Source organism: Egretta garzetta, unplaced genomic scaffold (genome assembly GCF_000687185.1).
Source record: "Egretta garzetta isolate BGI_Z169 unplaced genomic scaffold, ASM68718v1 scaffold411, whole genome shotgun sequence".
In the NCBI taxonomy this organism is placed as follows: Eukaryota; Metazoa; Chordata; class Aves; order Pelecaniformes; family Ardeidae; genus Egretta; species Egretta garzetta.
The window spans coordinates 32317-52517 of record NW_009258541.1 but is presented as its reverse complement, the minus strand read 5'-3'; the positions used below and the strand labels follow the sequence as shown (position 1 = coordinate 52517).

At 40.4% G+C, this 20201-nt stretch overlaps 1 protein-coding gene across 6 annotated transcripts in view; it reads right to left on the bottom strand.

The window, feature by feature from the left end:
• The window catches only part of CHRDL1 (chordin like 1), a 39518-nt gene extending 21694 nt beyond the window's left edge, over window positions 1-17824 (bottom strand). For all 6 annotated transcript variants that reach the window (XM_009646611.2, XM_035902209.1, XM_035902224.1 and 3 more), the window contains exons 1-3: window positions 17728-17824; window positions 15687-15799; window positions 11342-11435 (exon numbers count right to left, since the gene is read on the bottom strand). In XM_009646611.2, coding sequence (XP_009644906.1) covers window positions 11342-11435; window positions 15687-15799; window positions 17728-17824 — 304 coding nt within the window. The remainder of the gene's footprint in view (window positions 1-11341; window positions 11436-15686; window positions 15800-17727) is intronic.
• Window positions 17825-20201: the final 2377 nt, after the last annotated feature.

Genomic DNA, 20201 nt, shown 5'->3' with positions numbered 1-20201 from the left:
TTCCCTAGGGTAACGTACACCTAAGTCGGTAGAAGGACACAGGGGTGATTCTTGCTTATTGAGTCTTCTTAATGGTGTTTTTCATAACAATGTTAAAGGTTTCAGGTTCCACTGTGAAAGATTAATTCTAGGAGGCCCCAAAATACTAACTGAAGTGGTCTGGAATAACAGTAATGGGATAAATTATTCATGTGCAGAAAATTAAATTTCTGGATGAAAACCTGCAGGTGGAGTTGTGATTTACAAAGTGGGTTGAAAAAAATCTAGGCAGCAATGCAGAATAAAATGCTAACTTGCACTGACTGCAATTCATGTGAGGAGCTGGAAGCATGAAATGCAGGGAGGAGAGAGTTGCAGATGAGATGTTGGAAGTTTTATTGATGTTATGCACCTCGTTACCTCTCCAGTTTTCTTCAACTGCTCCCAGAATGCAGGTTGCAGTTGTCAAAGGCCAACCATAATATAAAAAATGCTGTTTTCCTCCACCACTGAAATGTGGTTTTAACATGAAACAGGCTGTCACCCACAGGAGCTGCGCATCTGTCTTAGAATGGAATTCTCTTTGTGTTTGTGTATGGGAGAAGACTTTCCCAAATTAGCCAGCCTGGGTACTATCATTCATAGCAATAGCTCTATCCTCAGCCAGACACACGCAGAGTAGGAACTGTGCCTCCCACTCCCAACTTCCAGTTTTTATCTGAAAGCAGAGCTGGGACGGGCGCAGCAAAACCCAGTCTTGTCTTTTTTTGACAACACCCATGCATAATATAAAAAATGCTGTTTTCCTCCACCACTGAAATGTGGTTTTAACATGAAACAGGCTGTCACCCACAGGAGCTGCGCATCTGTCTTAGAATGGAATTCTCTTTGTGTTTGTGTATGGGAGAAGACTTTCCCAAATTAGCCAGCCTGGGTACTATCATTCATAGCAATAGCTCTATCCTCAGCCAGACACACGCAGAGTAGGACTGTGCCTCCCACTCCCAACTTCCAGCTTTTATCTGAAAGCAGAGCTAGGACTGGCAGCAGCAAAACCAGTCTTGTCTTTTTTTGACAAACACCCATGACAATAGGCTGACTCGTGGATCTTTTTTTTTTAAATTCCTGGTGCAGAATCTTTAAAACTTTAAGGGTAACAACATACCCTAAGGTCCCACCTCGCATGTGGTGAACAGCATCTTTTCCACCACAGTACGGATTAGTCCATTTCTTTCAAATGGGTCTCAGCAAAGCTCAGTGAAGTTGGACTCTCCTTTGTAGTTGTGCATGTTTGCTGCCTCACTGACATTACTTATCTTTCTGTGTCACCAAGGACGTGTACAATACTTGAGAATCTGAAGCTCCTTTGCAGCTCTTACTGACTGCAAGATACAGACTTCAGTCTGGCATCTTACTGAAGCAGGCCCCGAGTGAGTGCCTGCAATTTACTCTTAGTTATTTTTGACTGCGCAGCCAGTTGGAACATGTTTGAATCCTCTGTCACCCTGATGTACAGGAGAGAAACACAAAGCGAGTAAATCTCATCACTCTGAAATTCACTTTGCAAGGGGACCTGGGCTAAACTCCAGCTTTAAAATGATACGTGCCTCTTCCTGTTGCTGGAGCAGCCTTTTTGACAGCTAGATAAGCATGTATAGATGTGAGCCGTCGTGGAGCTGCTCTGATGAACAGTATCTGAACCAGCCTCCTTTCACCTAAAGAATCAGAGCTCTGAAAAAGTGGTAATGAGTCCTTTGACCCCTGCTGCCTTGGTGCCTGTGTTCCAAGGGGTTCAGCCAAAGCTCTTCCCAGTCCTGGAAAAATCTTAAGTGCTAGTAACATTCCAAGTAAAAGATAAAGAAGCCTGCCTCCAGGCAGAAATCCTCTATGTTAGGCTCTTCCCTCTACTACACATAAGCCAATGGAATATGATTATTATATATAAGAAACAGCTATTCAGTATGAGACATGTATTTGGAATGGAGGAATAAATACGTGTTGATAATCTGATCCTTACAAATTCAAAACAGAGCAGCCTAAGACTTAAAAGAGGTGAGGGAAGCATCCTGCAGGAAGGGATTATGCAGCTTTCTAGGAGAGTGACAGTCAGAGAGATTTTGATCATAGTTATGTCAAATAAATCTGGAACAACTCTGTTGATTGAACTAACCCTGATGCTATGTGTTCAAACCAAACTGTATTTTTTTAAATATTCTTTAAAAAAAGATCCCCATGTTTATATGGGGAAAAGATTACATAAATAATATTCTTCTGTGTTTATGCAGTGCATTTCATGCACAAATAGCAGTGCTTTTACGTAACACAGAGCACTTGCCTATTTTCCTGCAGTTCCAGTGAAATTAAAGCACAGTGACAGCAGGTTTGCTTTGTACCCAGAGATCCAATTAATGCTTATCTTCTGATCCACTTGTACCAGAAGGGCCAGTGCACAGAAGCATATAGCTGGGACTCTGGATTTCCCCATTCTGCCAGCGTGGTTCACTTCCCCAAAAAGGCCTTCGGTGCAGGAGATGTTCTGTGATTGTATTTTGGCCACCTTAGCATGAGTGAGCTATGCTGGGGCTACTTGCTGAGAGGGGCCAAATGTAGAGGGCATAAACAAAACAGAGAAGAGAGGGAATCCCTGCATTGCAAGGGACATTGTGGAACACAAGTGTCATGGTGGCCTGGGATAACATGTGCTCTGTTTTTTCCGTAACTTTACCAAACTTTCCTCAGTATCTGTGGAAGCCTCTCGCATACATTTCCCTCGGAAAGGCAGGTAACCTGTCAGCACCATCAACTCAGTTACTGCATATCCTGACCTGCTCCTAGTGCAGCTTCAGGGCTGGACAACTCAACTGAGCCCTGAGTGCCATCAGCACGTGGTGGGACAAACTGCTGTTGCAAACTGGCTGCTGTAAGGTCAAAACCACCAGCTCCTGAAAGGGAGAATGTTTTTACCACTATCGAGTCAAGAAGAGTAAAACACAAATATTCTAGAGCTACTTCATCGGCAGAACTAAATCCCAATTCATCATCTCGTGAGAATACCGGAACCTCAGATAGAGAAAACCTAATACACTGTTTCAGTGCAAGGTTATCTTCTAGGGATCACCTAATATTATTTTAAATAACCTTTGTGACTGGAGGTCCTTGAGGGATTATAGCACAGCATAGGAGAGCAAATAGATTTCTTTCCTATTAAAAATTCCTTTACTTAATTTCTTCCCTCTACTTTTGTTTCCACTCTACATGAATGTGTCACCTCAAGGTCTGATCTGAAGTCCATTGAACTAAATAGATTTGGAACCTGGCCCAAACACCTACTCTGTGTGGTACAGCATAAAGGCAGTTTCCTCTTTCATCTTCTGTCTCATATTTCTGCCATACTCCTCAGCATTTCTAGAGAGGGGACTATATCAGAGTCAGTAACTGCATCTGTTTTCATAGAAGGCTGAGTCCAAAAACTATCAAAGCTAATAGAAATCTGTTCATTGACTACAGTAGAGTGTGGATCAACCCTCAGTCCATCTGCAGCCTTCTCCCTCAGTCATGCATCACAATCCAACTTACAATTTAAAGAAACATAGATGATGTGTGAAGGTCCCTTTAAAAAACAACAAAAACGGTGCAACGATGTTGTTTTTAAAGCAGTGACTGAGGCTGACAATAAATTTGGATTGAAAAGTTGTGCACTATCCAAAAACTGCAAACACAAGCTCTAAACAAAATCCATATGTGCCTCTCAGAGGTGCAGGTGTCAAAGATATTAAGCCGCAAAATGCTTTACATTAAAATAACTTCAAGGACCAGGTTAAGCTCTAAAAACTCCAAGGTAATTCAGAGTTAATCGCAACAGCTAGTCTTTAATATGGTCAGACGGTAGAAAGGGTATGAAACTCATTGCTTGAAGGAACTAGTAGCACCTTATCTAGACAGTATGAACTTTCATACAGATTCAAGGCAAAGAGGTAGTTTCAGCTTAAACATTCAAAAGGCTGTTGGTTGTTTTTTAGCTTTCTAGGGCTAAAGTCAAGCTCTTCACATTATTTTAATATATTTTTCTGCAGCTTAATTTCCTGTGTTTTCTTTTATAGTGGCATAAAAAATTGCCCAGCAAAACTCTGAAGGAGTCATAAAACACTTTCTAGGTTGCTCCATTTTAATTCCTGCTCTAAGGTTGAACTATTATATGAATCTACCAATCACTCTCCCAGCCAAGGAAACAAATCAGTGAAGACGCGTTTTGAATCCTCTCTGAAGCATCTTTGAAGCTCTTGAAAGTTATATTGGAAAAATTCTGAGCAGCCTATCCCATCCTATCATGTCAGTCCAAAGAATGGAAGTTCTAATTCTGTTCTCCATGTGGGAAGATACATATTTTTTCACTCATTTTGGATGCTGATTTATAGATAGATGGTTTGAATTTTTATGGTCAAAAAAGCAGAATGGAAACAAGTGATAACCTCAAACTGGCTGTGATAGCAAACATTCCTTATGAAGCTAGTAACAAAGGCAAATCACAAACCGAACTGAATTAACTGGGTACACATCAATAGGAAAAAAATTAGACAACTCCCAAGAATGCCTATATCATTGTATTTCCAAATAAAATTTACTTCCAAATAAACAATTTATTTGAAGTATCTGACAGCTACCCGTTGTTGGGACTATACAAAAACCAAAGCATCTCACTATTCTCTGGTGCTGTGTAACTTTCTGTGAGTCTTTCGTATTCCAGATGATAGGAATATTCACCTTGTTTGTGTATGTGGAGTAACCATAAACAAGCATGGCTCAGCAATTCTATGGTACCTCCATAGGAACCAAATGTGGACTGGAAAAATTTGAAATTTGCTCTTCTCAATTGCTAACAGTAAGTAGTTCTCCAGTTATTACTGTCAGCTGCTGTGTATGTTGGCATACCTATTCCACAGCCTCCTGTACCATGACTGCCAAGAGCTTGGGTCACAGGTTATTTTTAATTTCTTTCTCATTATCTGGAAAGTGCAGAGGTGGGCAGTGAAGGCATAGCTACTGGGCCTGCAGGCAGTGCAACAGCGCGGATTAAAGGTCTCAAGAGATTCAGATGCTGAGGTGAAGTAACAAGGCAAGACAGAGGTGAACGCTGAAGGGGAGCAGAATATGCAGTATTTCTTCCATGAACTGAGGCTCATGTCAGACATGTGACAAAGTGGGCAGGATGCTGAGAATGTGGCCAGTTTTTCTAAAGTCTGAGATGTGCCTATAGCTCCAAACTCGTATTTCTGTCAGTGGGCTGTTATTTAAGTGCCAACTATCTATTCCTTGGTGTCAGGAAGACAATCCTTGTAGGACTTGTTACTAAGGTGGTTATGAACATGTTATACAACATGCATCAGTTACAGAATATATAGATTTTATTCTTTGGACGAACAGTTCAGACAAACGTGGATAATGGTTTCAAATGGTCAAGATTTTCAGGAGTCAGCTTTTTATATTATCTCTCAGACAATTCAGCTGCTTCCAGAAGTGTGGATAGCGTTGTATGAGCAAATAAAACCAGCAAGACTTTCAAGCTTTGCAGTTAATTTGTTAATGTTGATTATTCCTGAAGTTTCCCCACTCTTGTATTCCAAAAGTAATTGCACAGAAATCTCTTTCTGCATACTGAGTTTTCTTTTTCCTCATTTTTAGCACTGTGTTTTCTATGGAGACACTTTCAGGGACTTCTGGTTGTACACGTGGTACATTGTGCTGTCACTGAGAGATTTGACTTTGTAGGTGACACGTAGGTCAGATCTTTGAACTCCTCCAATGCTAACTGTTGATGGCCACAAAAGAGGTGTGTGAAGGGAACCCCAGTATTATCATTTTGTACTTTCAATACCTAACTTCACTGATGCTTGTGCTGCCTTAGATTTTTTTTTCATCTGAACATTTCTGCCAAGATTTAACCATTCTACTACATCTAGGCCTTCAGGAGGTACCTTTGTAAGATGCCTTTTTTTTATTATGGTCTCAAAATACAGCATGTATCAGCTTTCAGTAGCTATAATATTTGCTACTGTCAAATTCAAATTTCAGTAAGAATCATGAAAGAAAGAAACGCTATCTGCATGTCATTCTCCTCATGAGAATCTCCCTGTGCCCTTCTTCCTTAATCCTTTCACTATTGCATAAGAGAAAGGAAATCACAAGCTCCGAGATTGTTTATGCTGCTGCATGACCAATGGTCTCAAATCTTTTCATGGGGTAAGATGGAAAGTGGGTGTTTTGGCAGCACAGTTCATGAAGACATTCTGCTGCCTGAGGACTTCGACAATAGAGGGACAGATTAGCGTGAAGCAAGGAAAAGGGTTTCTGTGTGTGCAACTCATCAGGGTTGAAAACCTTGAAGATCTTTCATGGCAGAGCAGAGATCTGATCTTTTGGACAGTGGAGAGCTCTGAAGTTTCACAAGTCATATGTGAATGCTGGATCCATCTCCAAATTTTCATTAAATACTTAGGTGTTTGAACCATGCGTATTGGTTCAGGCACAACTTTTAGGTTACTTATAAAAATTCTTGATCTTGAGTATTGCTATAATAGTCTATTTTCAGTCTGGAATTCAGGATATGAAGTGTTTCTGACTTTAATTTCCGAGGTGTAGCATCAGTCAACAGAGATACATTTTATATGGGAGGTAACAATGGTTCTACTAACAGCATGGAAAACAGTATCTGCTCAGTGAAAGACCATCTGAACATCTCTTAGTATTACCATATTCGTATGTTTTTTTCTCTTTCCTACTCAGGCCTCACACCCATCTATTTAAGGCAATTAAAACTCCTTCTGACTTCGGTGAGATCTGGGCCATGCGTTTCTTACTTAGTGATATGAGCAGTGTAGTTTGTAGCAACAAGAAGTATACAGAGAATGGAAGAGTTGGCACAACATGCCTTCTGCCACCCCATAAATATTTGCAAAATAGGTTGGGTTTTCTGAATGGAAGGGTGAGAAGATTAGAACTGAGACCCTGGGAGCTCTGATGCGTGAGTTGGGTAGAACCCAACACCTCTTCACCAAATGGGTTCTTGTATGTGCATTCTGCAGTGGAAAATCATTCCACCAACTGCCCAGGTTGAAGATTTTGGTTGTAATTCAGTGCAAGATGCATTGTATTACACACACGGTTCTGTGTTTACATATATGATGTGTATCAGGTCAACAGGTGGTGTACATATTCAGCATCTTGCAAGGCTGAGTCTGAGTCTTTAAGAATATCTATGCTACTGGACTAGCTCAGTTACTGGAAAGAATTGAGAAAAGGTAGCACTAAGCTCATTGCAGGTGCATTTTTCCTGCTTCTTAAGTGAGTTTTGCAGTGCAGTGAGTTCTGCACTTTCCTAACCAGGCTCCTTCCAGGATCTAAAATAGCTGCTTCAAAGATACAGGTATTACATAGTCATGCTGCCGTCTACTGTGCAGACGTAGCCTCATTTATTTTTAGATGATATTGTCAGACCACTATTGTGAGATCCCTGATCTGGTCCACCCTTGTATTTAGTCCAGCTATGTATATAGGTACCACCTGGTGTTTTGTTGTTATTTCAATATCTAAAGAACAATGAAAAGTACATCAGAAAAGTGGTTTTAATTTGATGCAGAAAAATCATAGTACCAAAGGAGCTTAAACTTAAATGTGTTACTAATCATGAACGTTCTTGGAAGCCAGTGTGTTTAGTTGGGGCAGCAAGCTTAAAAAATACTAGAGCCAGATGGGCTGATTCATACATCAACGTGCAGCCTTATCTGCTGAGAAATCAAACCAGCAAGTGGAATATGGTAACCCTTTCTAAATCCTGCAGTTGTGCATTTTTTCTTCTGATGTAAGCTTCCCCCATCTTAGATTTACATATTCCAGAGCGTACTCAGAAATTTTAGATCTTTAACTAGACTCTAAATGCTTTGATTTGCAATTGTTCCATGTAGAAATGATACAATCTACAATAAATGTTCCATAAGAGACAGCTGTAGCTAAATGCTTGGGGAGCTTGTACATGAAGTCTATTTTCATGACAGGAGGCAGGAGGCCTGAAGTCCACTCTAGCTCAAGAGCCAATTCAGCTCTAAGAATGATGGGGAATTCTCTCCCTGACTCTTATAAATCACCTGTCCTCTGAGCATCCTGAGGTGGGAAGGAAGGAGTTCAAGCTCGGAAGCACGTGATGGCCTTCTGGATCTCACTAATGTGTAAAAAAGAGTCGCAATGAATGTGAACCTTTTTGGTTACATATGTGTGATGGTAAGAATCTAATTTACCCAGTAAAATACTTTTCAGAGCTGCAAAAGGCAGAAATATATAATGCCATATAAGACACAAAGTCTGGATTTTGCCAATGATAGAAAGAATAGGTTTAAAAAAACAAAAAAAAAGTTAGCAGTGAACCTGTGGTAGAAGCAGGTAGGATTGAACCACTGGTGAAAAAGTAGAAGATGCTTCATAACATATGTCTGACAACTACTTAAGGTTCGTGGTGGCTGGTGCCAGGGAGACAGGATACAAACACTGCATCTCTTTGTGTCCACAAGTCCAGTGTCACTATGGATGCAGGAGACATTAATTCCAAGGGGAGAGCAGTGCCAACTTTTCTCAAAGGAATCCCTTCAACAGCTCCTCCACTTAGGTAGTTATGAAGTTCAGTTTCCAATGAAAGTTGCTGCCTCCTGGCATTACCTCTGCTTCATTAAATAAGGAGGCAGTTATTTGGGCAGTTACACTCCACAAGGCCTGCAGAAAGGCAGGAGGAAGAGCCCGAAGTCACTGTGACTAGCACTACTCATTTCTGAAATGCAGCTTGAGAAACTGCGGGGAAACATACGTGACAGAATATAATGAGCACTTATGAGAGTAATTCGAATGGATGGCTAATGGCCAGAGCTCTGGCACGTTCCATTAAAAAATAACCAGGGAAACCAGAGAAGTGAATTTCCTGCATATCATGGGATGCTGCACAAAAGACATTGTATGCCAGACAGATAGGAATGGAAAGCTGGCAAAAGATGTGCAAGAATGCTTGAGATTCCTATTCAGATCGGGCATGAACATTACCACTGAAGACAGAGCACCAAATATGACATGCATAGTCACTGCAGAAAGCAGAATGCAAATAACCCCCAAAATCACAGGACATTCCTGGTCCTCTGTTGCCTAACATTGGTGCGAATCTATCTGAATTACAGATTCAATTAGGGAAAAAATAAACCTTAGTGGGACTCTCATTTTTAATGCGATGCTGCCCAGCTAGCAATTTAATGGCCCCCATATGTAGGAGGTAGACTACAGATAGACTGTAGGAGCAGTTCAGAGAAGATAACGGATCACAGTTCAGGAAAGGCTCATTCTGGTAATTTTCTGAATTTATCAGTTTAAACACACAGTACAAAATTCTAGCTGAAGACTGTGAATAGCAAGAACTTAATCTGGTAAGAAGGACTTGAGAGTTTACAGCGGCCCTTACTCTTCCTTGCTCGGTCATTGTAGAATGTTTTAAAATCTTGATAGGTATCACGACATTTACAGCCTCATGAACAGAAAAAAGCCCAAAAGTTCACTGCCAAAGAGCACCTGAAGCAAGACTAGTCAGTCTAGAAGCATTTATGTTTCTATACTAAATACTGTACAGCGATATTAAAAAAAAAGAAAGAAAAAGTTCCTGACCTCCAATACCAATTACATACTGAGAGTGGGATTTCTGTGATTTAACTTATGCTGTCAAAAAAGTAAGCATCTAGTGTAAGCTATCTGCCTGTGCTCCCTCAATAATCAGTGGAGAGAGACAGGCATCTCCAGGGAAAAATTCTTCTCATTCTGGGTAACAGGATGAATCACCCTCTGGGGACAGCATGTTTCCAGCAGCTATAAAGGGTATCTAGATGATTCCCTTGCCAACTGAAGCTTGGATTCGCTGGAAAAACAGAACAGATTTTGGGCACACCAGCACACCAGTCCTTCTTTTGATCTGAAACCAGAAAAGGGGTTCATGTTCCCAGCATCTTACCACTTGATCTAACAGTACTAGTTGGCCAAAAAAAGCATACTACCTTACAAACTTTCTTTCCTACATATTAGACCATCATAGAAAACACTCGTACCATCAGCTAGATGCCAAAGTGTTAGCTCTAAAGTTGAATGGGATGAATCTCATCCCAGGACACAAGAAGAGTGGCGTCATGGCATTAGGTGAGTTACGCACTTGAAATGCTTCTTCCTCACTGCTGATTAAAAAAGGATTCTAGATACCTGGATCAGACACTGATATACACATCCGATAGACAGATGTATGTAATTCTCAGGACAGATGAATCCTACTTTTTGAAGTGTTGGGTGCCGTTTATTCTCCAGTAAGTGCAATGAACGCACTTCAATCCCAGCTGAACGGCAAACTGGCTTGTGCACTCGTGTCCCTCCACGGCTGCGTGCTGCCTCCTGCTCACCGGTTTTGGGCAGGGAACAGCTGTTTTCCTCAGACAATGAAACTCTCTGGAGAAAGTCAAATAACACCCCTTTCTATGATGCTGTATGAATACTCTTTTATAAGTGGAAATGAGGGGTGCCACTAAGACAGACATTTAGGGAAAAGCTCCAGTCAAATCTACCAGCCATTAGGCCATGTCGGGAATGTTGTAACAGCCTCGTGAAAGATCCTGCTTGGTCTCTTTCATACAGTGGCTCTTAATAATAAGCATATAATAAATGTACAGTCTGGAGGAATTTACTATACAGTATCCAATTGGATTTATATAGTCATAAACTTCTACAGCACTGCTTCTATGATTTACAACAGTCTCTACTAATTATGAAGCTATGCCTGGATTTGAGATGTAAAAGGCAAATGTTACCAGACTGGCTGCACAGCAATACTATACAAATGCACATTTGCCACAGCGATTTTGAATTGCTTGTTAACATAGAACCATTGCAAATAACCATGTATTTTAGCCTGCTCTTATGAAAAGCACCAAAAGCAGAAACCTAGGAAGTTTGCAGGATGGGCTTTTATTGTGATGAAGTGTAGAGATAAGGGAAGGAGTGGGGAGCGGATAATCCATGGACCCCATCAGTGAAACTTCTGCTACCTTTTCCCTGGACTGTAGGGGACTGGACTTGGTAGCTTACCTGATCCCTTCCCAAATCTATACTTCTGATTTCCTGAAAAGAAACCACCATAGGAAATACAATAACTTACTGTAGGACAAGCCTCTCATGACCTAAATGGATATAGAAGGATGTTTACTTCACAGAAGTTTTCCAGCACAGACATTTAATTTTGCTGTTAACTCAGCATATTAAATAACTATTTCAGAAAGGCCTGTATGTCATTAATAGGGATTACCTGGGCATCGTGGGCAGCACAGCTGGGGTACATGCACAGGGGAAGGACAGTGTAGACTTGGGCATCTTATTCTGCTGCACAGTACATTTCCATTCTGCAGGTGGAACATAATACATTGCGTTAATGAAATGGGCTGTCTTACGAATTTCCATTTTCTTTATTCTACATCTAGGTATTTTAAAAACAAATGCCTTTTTACAACATTCTGATTCCACTCACACTGGGGTAAGCCCAGACTACTTTCATTGCCTCTGAATTTATGCTGGAGGCCAGGATGTAGCAGAAATCCATAAACCTTAAAATCGGAAGAAGTGCCTAAAAATGGATTGCAACAATCTTCATTTGCATTCTCCTTTTGAGCAGATTATGCTTAGGAATTGCATTTCCAAAACTAAGACACAGATAATGATTGGTAGGTCTCTGAGATATCCCCTACTGAGGATTAGTTCAAGACCACAAGAGACAAGCACGTCTGTAATTGTTCCTGAAAACTGTGGAGAGTCTTTTGTTTTCATTTTATGGGTTCCGCAGTAGACAAAAAACACCAGTTGGTAAGTAGCCATTTTTCTAAGAAATACGAGCAAGCCTTGGGAATAGTGTTCATTATTCATGTCATTAACATAATATTCTATTTGACCACATTTAAGTTTGATTTATAATTAAAACACAGGGAATTTTCATTCTCCAGTGTCTGTAACCAGAAAGACTATCCATTTCAAATTCCCATTTCCCATCTATAATTCATCCTCCTAATTTAGCTCTGAGTGGCTCATGTTTATAGCAAGAAAGATCTTTCAGTATGAACACTGATACTACGCTATGACTGTAGTTTTAGGTGGTGTGAGGAATAAACCCACTTCATTTTCATATGCCTTCTGGAGCACTGAAATGTTTCCAGTGGCGGTGCAGACTTCCTCAGATAGCATATGTATAGGCTTTCCTAGCCATCTCTTTCAAAATAATCCATTGACTCCTGAATATCTGCAGACCACAGGCTGGAATCATACTGTTAGATCATTACTACCCACGAACTACATTTGTGCATCTGCTTTGGAAAGAGACACTAAAAATTGTATCACCATCTGTTTCCAATGATGATTGAAATGAAATATACCGATTTTATAGAGGAGGAGCAAATTTTAGGCTGTAGACTCTTCGAATGATAAGGACTATCACTGGTCTGCACGGCTCCTTGCCCAGCAGACCATCATCTGAGAGCCTGTAAAGCACTGCCGTAGAGGAAAGGCTGGCACTGCCTGCTGGCCCGGCTCCACGTTGCTTACTTGACCTGTTCCATGGCCTCACTCCCTTTTTAATTACTAGTCCTGTGTCTAGTCTCCTGAGGTGACTGTTTACTTTCTGTGCATGATCAGCCACGATAAAAATTCTGCAGGCCTACTTCACTCCTCAGTGCTGCCTGCAGTACTCCACTGTTCGCAGCAGGACAGAACTATTTTAACTGATCTTGTGCTTGGCAAGAGTGATCTTAGGCTTAGGTTCACAGTGATATTTGGGAGACCAAGCCCTGCTAACCAGAGTAGGACTTAAGCTCCTGTAGGCGTCTGTGAGTCAAGGCCACAGTTAGCATTTCTGCATCAGACACCCAAAGAGTAACCTCATCTTTCTTCCCGAGCTGTGTTATCAGTGCTAAGTGTGGAGAGCATGCATTTTAGCCCCTGAAGTCTGCAGATCTGAATACAAACACAGCAAAAAGCTGCTGTATTTTTAGAAAGTAAAATAATGATTTGACAAATTGTAAGTGCTCCAGTTTACCTGACGGTAACAGTAAACAGTCTCCACTGTGTACTGAGAGGGGGAGGAAGGAGGGGTTGTAAAAGAAAGGTGAGAACACTGAATTATGTTTAGTTTTATTCTGGTTTAAGTATGTAAATTATAACTTGTAAAAATACAATACTACATACACGCTGTGTTATCAGTGCTAAGTGTGGAGAGCATGCATTTTAGCCCCTGAAGTCTGCAGATCTGAATACAAACACAGCAAAAAGCTGCTGTATTTTTAGAAAGTAAAATAATGATTTGACAAATTGTAAGTGCTCCAGTTTACCTGACGGTAACAGTAAACAGTCTCCACTGTGTACTGAGAGGGGGAGGAAGGAGGGGTTGTAAAAGAAAGGTGAGAACACTGAATTATGTTTAGTTTTATTCTGGTTTAAGTATGTAAATTATAACTTGTAAAAATACAATACTACATACACACAAAACCAAAAAAGCTTTTTTTTTTTTTTTTTTTTTTTTTTTTTTTTTAATCCCAGGCTGAATAATTTGGCCTCTAGTTAGTTAGTTTGTCTCACCTTTTTCTTAATATCAGAAGTGTGTGTTAGAGGGGATGGATGGAGAGACTGTTGTTTAGGGATGGAGCACAGATCTTGGTCTGTTGCCTGGCAGATATGACTTGTTTTGTGCAGAGATCATACGCATCATGATGTTTGAGGCCAGCAAAGAAATTTTGGTCATGCTGGTGATGAAGTCCCCTGGGGACTTTTTCACTTTTCTCTGAAGTGTGAGGGAGTAGGTTGCTGCTTCAGGCTCTGTACATATCCTTTGCCTAACTGATTTACTGCCAGGGAATCATAGGTGGGTTTCACTTAGGTCTCTGCTATTTGCTGTCTGTGGCACACTTAAGTTTCATTTTTTATGCTGCAGTATTTGGTTTAAGGTCTGTGCTTGTGCTATGTCATGCCATGTTTTCTAATGCTTTATGTAGCCTTAATTTTGTTAAAATTAGAAACTATTGAGAGATTCCTGATAATCTGGAACTTTTACTGTAGGTCTGTGTCCTGGGGGCATTTCTTTTGGCTGGGACAAAACTCAAATTAATGGCTGGATGCTGCAGTTATTTGGAGTCTTCTTTCCAGGCCACAAGACTCCCATCCCACAGATCCCTCAGCAGCCTCGCTGCTGAAATAACCCCAAGTTATGTTTTGCACCTCACGGTACAACAAAGGTAAAACAGAGCAAACAAGGAAGTTGAGTCCAGAACCACTTCTGAGCTACATGTACTGATAATCACCTTGTTGCCCTGAACTGTCACTCTGGTATTCCATGCCCATGTGCGAAGGAAAGAAAGGAAACACACTCTGTTTGTTGGAGCCTCACAGTGCGTTGGTATGCCTGGATCAAAGCAGTGCTGTTCTCTAGAGGAGCATTCCATGCACTTTCCCATCCCTCCAGACTGTCTAACATCTTCCTAAAAATCATTGAGCAATGACTTGTATGCAGACCTCTGGGGCTTCCAGTGACTTTCATCCCCACCCAAGACACAGCATTCCAGCAATTTAATGAGTGTTTTACCACACATGGACTCTGAGGGAGTTTTCAGCTTTGCATATAGATCAGCAAAAGTGAGTAGAAACTCCTTTTTGCTATAACCAGGCACTTTTCCTTTTCTTCCTACTACATTGCTTTTCCTCTTACAGATGCATTCTGCTGCACGGACCTGAGATGCAGCCAAGCTTGTAGGACTACTGTTTTGAGCATCTCTGCACTAAACTGCAGTAGCAGATCCCTCAGAGCAAATGCTGCACAGGGGCCCAATATTTTACACCTGCAGGGGGGAAAATAGCCAAGAAAACTGTATTCTGCATTAAATACAGCAGACAAAACTCAGCATCTGGAGTGTCTCATGTGTTAGTGATTAAGATCCCTTATTGTTTAGTCATTTTAAAGTACTCCAAGGGACTTATTCTGCCCCCATTTTCCTGCCCCGCCCCCAGCTGTGTATGACATACTTAGGGGATTTGTGAGTGCTGTGTCTTCGTATCAGGCACTAACTGATGGTAGCCAAGGACCTGTCCTTTCACATCCTACCCAATTCTCTCTGCTCCCCATACCCTGTTCTCATTTTTCATCACCTCATGCTTCTTTTGCAGATTTTTACAAACGGTGCTATCCAAGCCTGTTCCTTCAGCACTTTAGGGAAGCAGATGCTTTGACTGTGGAAATGCATCTGAAGAGGTTGACATTGTACATAGATCAAAACACTACCAAATTCAGGTTCAGCATAATCACCCGTATTGATGGAACTGCAAGGGTTGTATTTAGGTAGTGGGGTCCCATTACTCAAGATGTAACGCTCAGCATTGGCAAAGCTTCTGGCTGGTTAACGAGCTGTTTTGCCTACACCACGCAAGTGTTTTTTGCCAGTATTGGCCTTCTCTGTTCATGTTTTCCCTTTGCTAGGATCACTTGCCCCTGTTTCCTGCAGCATGATCAGGACCCACTGGTGAAAAGAGGTCTGGGCTTTGTCAAATTGTAGATACAACATAACGGATTCCAGTCAATTAAGCAAGTAGAAGTCGTAGGATCAATAACTCAGCAGTCCTACCTCTGAGCAAAGGCAATTAACGCAGTAAACAAGGCCATAGGGTTCTAGATAAGGATGCCATCTTTCTCCTACACGATACTTCTTATCTTGAAACACACAGTATGTATCTGAATCTGTAAAACAGTAAAGAATTGAACGAGCTATGAATGAATATTCCCATTCCATGCTTACAAAGTGTGCAGTGTTTTCTGTAAACTATTTTTTTTTCTTTCCCTGGACAATCACACAATGGAAATGCCCTTAATTTCATGTGCTGTTGTTTCTAACCTCCCAAACCAAAATAAATGACATGGCCTCCCTTCTTTCCAAAATTGCAGCTCCTCAAATAGCTGACAAGATGGCTTTCATGCAGGGTGAGTTTATCCTTTCACCTGCAAAAACCCAGGCTAAGATCCCATTTAAGTAACAAAATTAAAGTGCTCGATTGCTCAGACAGGTTTATAGGAAACAAAACCTTTTCAGTGCAAAACCAAAGCAGTTGGCTCAACTCCAGAAAATCCCAGGTTGTACAGCAGAGAGATTTTGAACAAGGGGACTGCAGAAGGAAGATAAATGCACTGTATTTACGCTGCATGTTCAGTATCTCCGTATTTTAACAACCTAATAAAAAAGGAGTTTGTCCTAGTATTTCAGAACCATTTGTGCTGACTTACATACGCATCAGCACTGAAAATATTTTAAGAGTTTTCTGTTCATTACGCAGTTCCAATCTTGCAGATGCAGTTTTGCAGATACCCATCTACCTATCAGACATTACTGCCCTGTCTCTCCCTGCCACATTATGGTTTCACACTGAAAACTCAACTCTCTTCAATAAAAGGATGTTTCTCATGTGTTTTTTTGAGAGAAGTCCTTCCTGTTATCTTAATGATGTCCAAATTCAGCTTAATTCATCACCCTCGGCATAGATGATACTTCAGAGTAACAAACAAAATACCTGTCTTCCAAGTGATAATACAAGCAAGGGACATTCTTCACATTTACTGGGATAAAAGAAGGTAGCAAGAGGTAGGGATTATTAGTAGCAACTGTGAAGTGATCTGCTTTCGCTTCACACAAAAGCATGACAAATGAAATGCAGGATCTGAAAAAGTAGACAGCTGAAGTGGAGTTTGATAATTTCTCACAGTGCTTTCTTTGAACAGGGATACCTGCACATTGTTTTCTTGTGCATAAGTTCAGCAGAGAAGGTGGCCTTTTTGGAACTCATTCTTTTTTTCTTCTTTTTCTTTTTTTTTTTTTTTATTTTTTTTTGCATCTACCTCCTTAGAATTAGAAGCTGCTGATACTGAGGCTGAAAATTTTAACTGCTTCTCAAGGGCAAACAATGTCTTTTGTAAGAAGGTCGCCAAAACCCAGCCTGTGCAGGTGAGGAGAGCATCCCAGGGAGCTAGTAACAAGGCTGTAGCAGTCAGTAACTCCTACACTTACTTGGGTAGCTATTCCTCCTTCCCTTGCTTTCCGAAATGTGTTAACATCTCCCACGGATGACAGGCTTTGTAGAAAGATTCCCTTTGTTTTGTTTGTATTCTTTTGAAATCTTCTCATCAAGGTTTTGACAGTGCTTAGATTCTTAATTTCTCAAAGGATGTATCTAATCCAGTTCATATGAGGTTGTTTTTGGAACGCAACAGAACAGTCTTGGGCAAACTTTACACTAGCTGAAAACTTCAGCACAATAGTCTTACACATGGGACAGAATCCAGATAATCCGTCAGATGTTTACAGAGGTCACTAAATGGAATTAAGCCCTCTCTTGATTCAGGAAAATTGAAATAAAACAGATTCTAAAACTGATGTGTTATGTTCTTTATGATGCAATGAAACCTGTACAGCTTCAGGAAAATGTGCCCCAAACGTGGGTGTGACCTGATTCAACTAAATGTACGATCAGAAGGAGGAAGAACGTTAGAAGGTTTTGAATGCAGTTCTACAGCTTAGGACATTCTTGTTTGAAAAGCTTTTCTGAACCACATCTGTCAAATAGAAGGAAAACGTCAAATTTGGGTGAATGTGACAGCTTTGTTTGAAGTCTACTTACGTTTTACTTGTTCTAGTTTACCTCCATCTATGAAAAGGACACAGAGCACACCAAAAAAGATAAAATGAAAATCCTCCAATATCCACTGTTTTCTCATCTTTATCGACAAAAGGAAAATAAAGAGCCTCCGAAGTAGAGAATGTTGAGCTGTTGGGAAGAAAAGATTAATTAAACTAAAATCCTGTAAGATACTTAAATTCTCAGACATGATTTCATCCAGCACACAGAAATTCTAAACTGCCAGAACCAAAAAATTGGTCTATATCATGGATCTTCATTTCATGGAAACATCCTTGGCTTCAGATCATTTCATTCTTGGAAAGGGGACGCATTCCCATTCACGAAAGCCGAAAACAATATTACTTCTAATAAAGTCCTTATTTTATTCCAAAGCAGAGAAATCTGGCAAGTAAGCAACCTAAATTCTTCACAAGTAACTAGTTTGGGAGATTTTCTTGTAGAGCAGCTCTTTTGGATGTACCTCAGGAAATACAGGTGTCAGTTGTAACACATTTGCTTTGTTGTACAATTAACCTTGGGTATAGCTGGTGTACTGGCCTTGCAGGACGAAAATCCACGCTTAGGGTGAAATGCTGGCTGTGCTGCGGTCAGTGGGAGCTTTCCTCACCGCATCGAACAGGCGTCCACCACTATTCAATTCACCCCTCCTCCCCTCTCCCAACGACTATTGTTCTGGGATTGTGTATAATTAATTTTTCTAGAGTTAACCCTTCCGTTGCTTTGATATCTGAAAGGAGAAAGGGGGAATGACATGTCATCTTCCTTCTTGTAGGTCTTTAACGGCAAAATCTTGCATATGGAGCAAAGCCTAGTGTACTCTTCTCTGTGTGCTGCAGAGATGGTATCGTACTTGCCACACGCGCCGTTCTGTTTATCTTTTTCTGGCTTTTAAAAGGTGACTTATTTTATAATGAAAAAAACCAAGGGAGAAAATAGCTAACTAAACTAGAATTTATTTGTCTTTGATAGCCAGCCTAGGATTCTAAATTGAGAAATATGTTGATGCTTTACTGTTTATCAGAATTCACTGCAAAAGTATTCTCTTCCCAGAGTACACTTGTCCATAATTTACAATGGTGGAAAGATTTGGGTTTGATTTTAAGAGTTTTGATGTAGATTCACAATTAGTTTTACAAAAGTTCAAAAAAAAATAATTCACTATTGGAAAAATAAACAATCTGCTTTGTAAACTAATTTGACCTTCTTCAGATTCCATGTAAATAATAGAACTGTACATAAATATGTTTCAGCTCACAGGTAACCAAAGCAGAAACAATAATTTAGAGATGTACATTCAAAATTAAGTGGTGGATAACTTAGAGAAATTAACTAAACAGTAAGTTAACAACCACTTAAAAAGAAAATCTTCCTATTAAGACTGTTGAGATCTAGGATACTGCAACAACGGGTGGGTGAGCTGATTTTATCAGTGGTTTTATTGCCTTTACTATTTAAGGGTTCTCTGCTCTACATTCCCAAACCACAACCAAAATGGACATCGTCCTTAACTAATCACATCCATGCAACTACTCTGTCTACACTCAGTAAGCTCATTCAAAGTAACGCAAATTGCATCTGAAAGCATTCAAAAAAATATCGCTATTTTAAAAGCACACTCCCCTATGCAGTAACAAAATAAAACTTTCCATTTGTTTTGGAAGCTGAGAACAATATTCCAATTTCAGAAGAAAAGTGTAAGGTCATTTTTTCCTTTCAACGTACTGAAATCACACAGGACATTTTAAAGCCAAACAACCTTTTAAAAAACTTGTTTAAAATTAAAACCTCGTAACTTAGTCCCAGGACATCACGCATGCATTGAGAACAGCAGTAGCACATCACTGGGACTAGCAGAAATGTGAAGGTTTAAATATTTTGGCCTTCTTGGGGGCTGCTTAAGCAAACAATATTCATAAACGGAACACAATTATCCTCTGTGCAGCGCTTTACCTGTTAGCTAGATTGGTTACTTCGAATAGAAAGGCTCAGAAATCCATCTGCTTTAAATGTCACATCTTCAAAAGGAAGAGCATTTTAAAACTTGGACTGCTTACGCTCAGAAATGCTGCACGGTAACGTGAAATGGAGGAGTTAATAAGAGGAATGGGATGGGGACTTTTGATGTCTTTCTTAATTCTCTTTAATTTCTGTATTGTTGTTACTCCAAATATAAACACATACTTTTCACTATTAGCACACTCCCTTTATTTCCCCAAAGGGCAACGTCCTAAAAACGTTCCTGGATTTAAATAATCTCAGTTAGGATTAACCTGTTAATTATTGGTGTGTTTTCTGCTTAGCAGAAACTATGAAAGTCACCCATTTCTCCCAGGAATCACTCGCTGAAAGCAGGCACATGGGTCTATTTTTAACGCCTCGCCCCCCAAGCAGCCCGGTTTAGTAACTGCAAGTGGCAGAGTCCGGCCTCGCCACGTTTTACGATTAATGTAAAA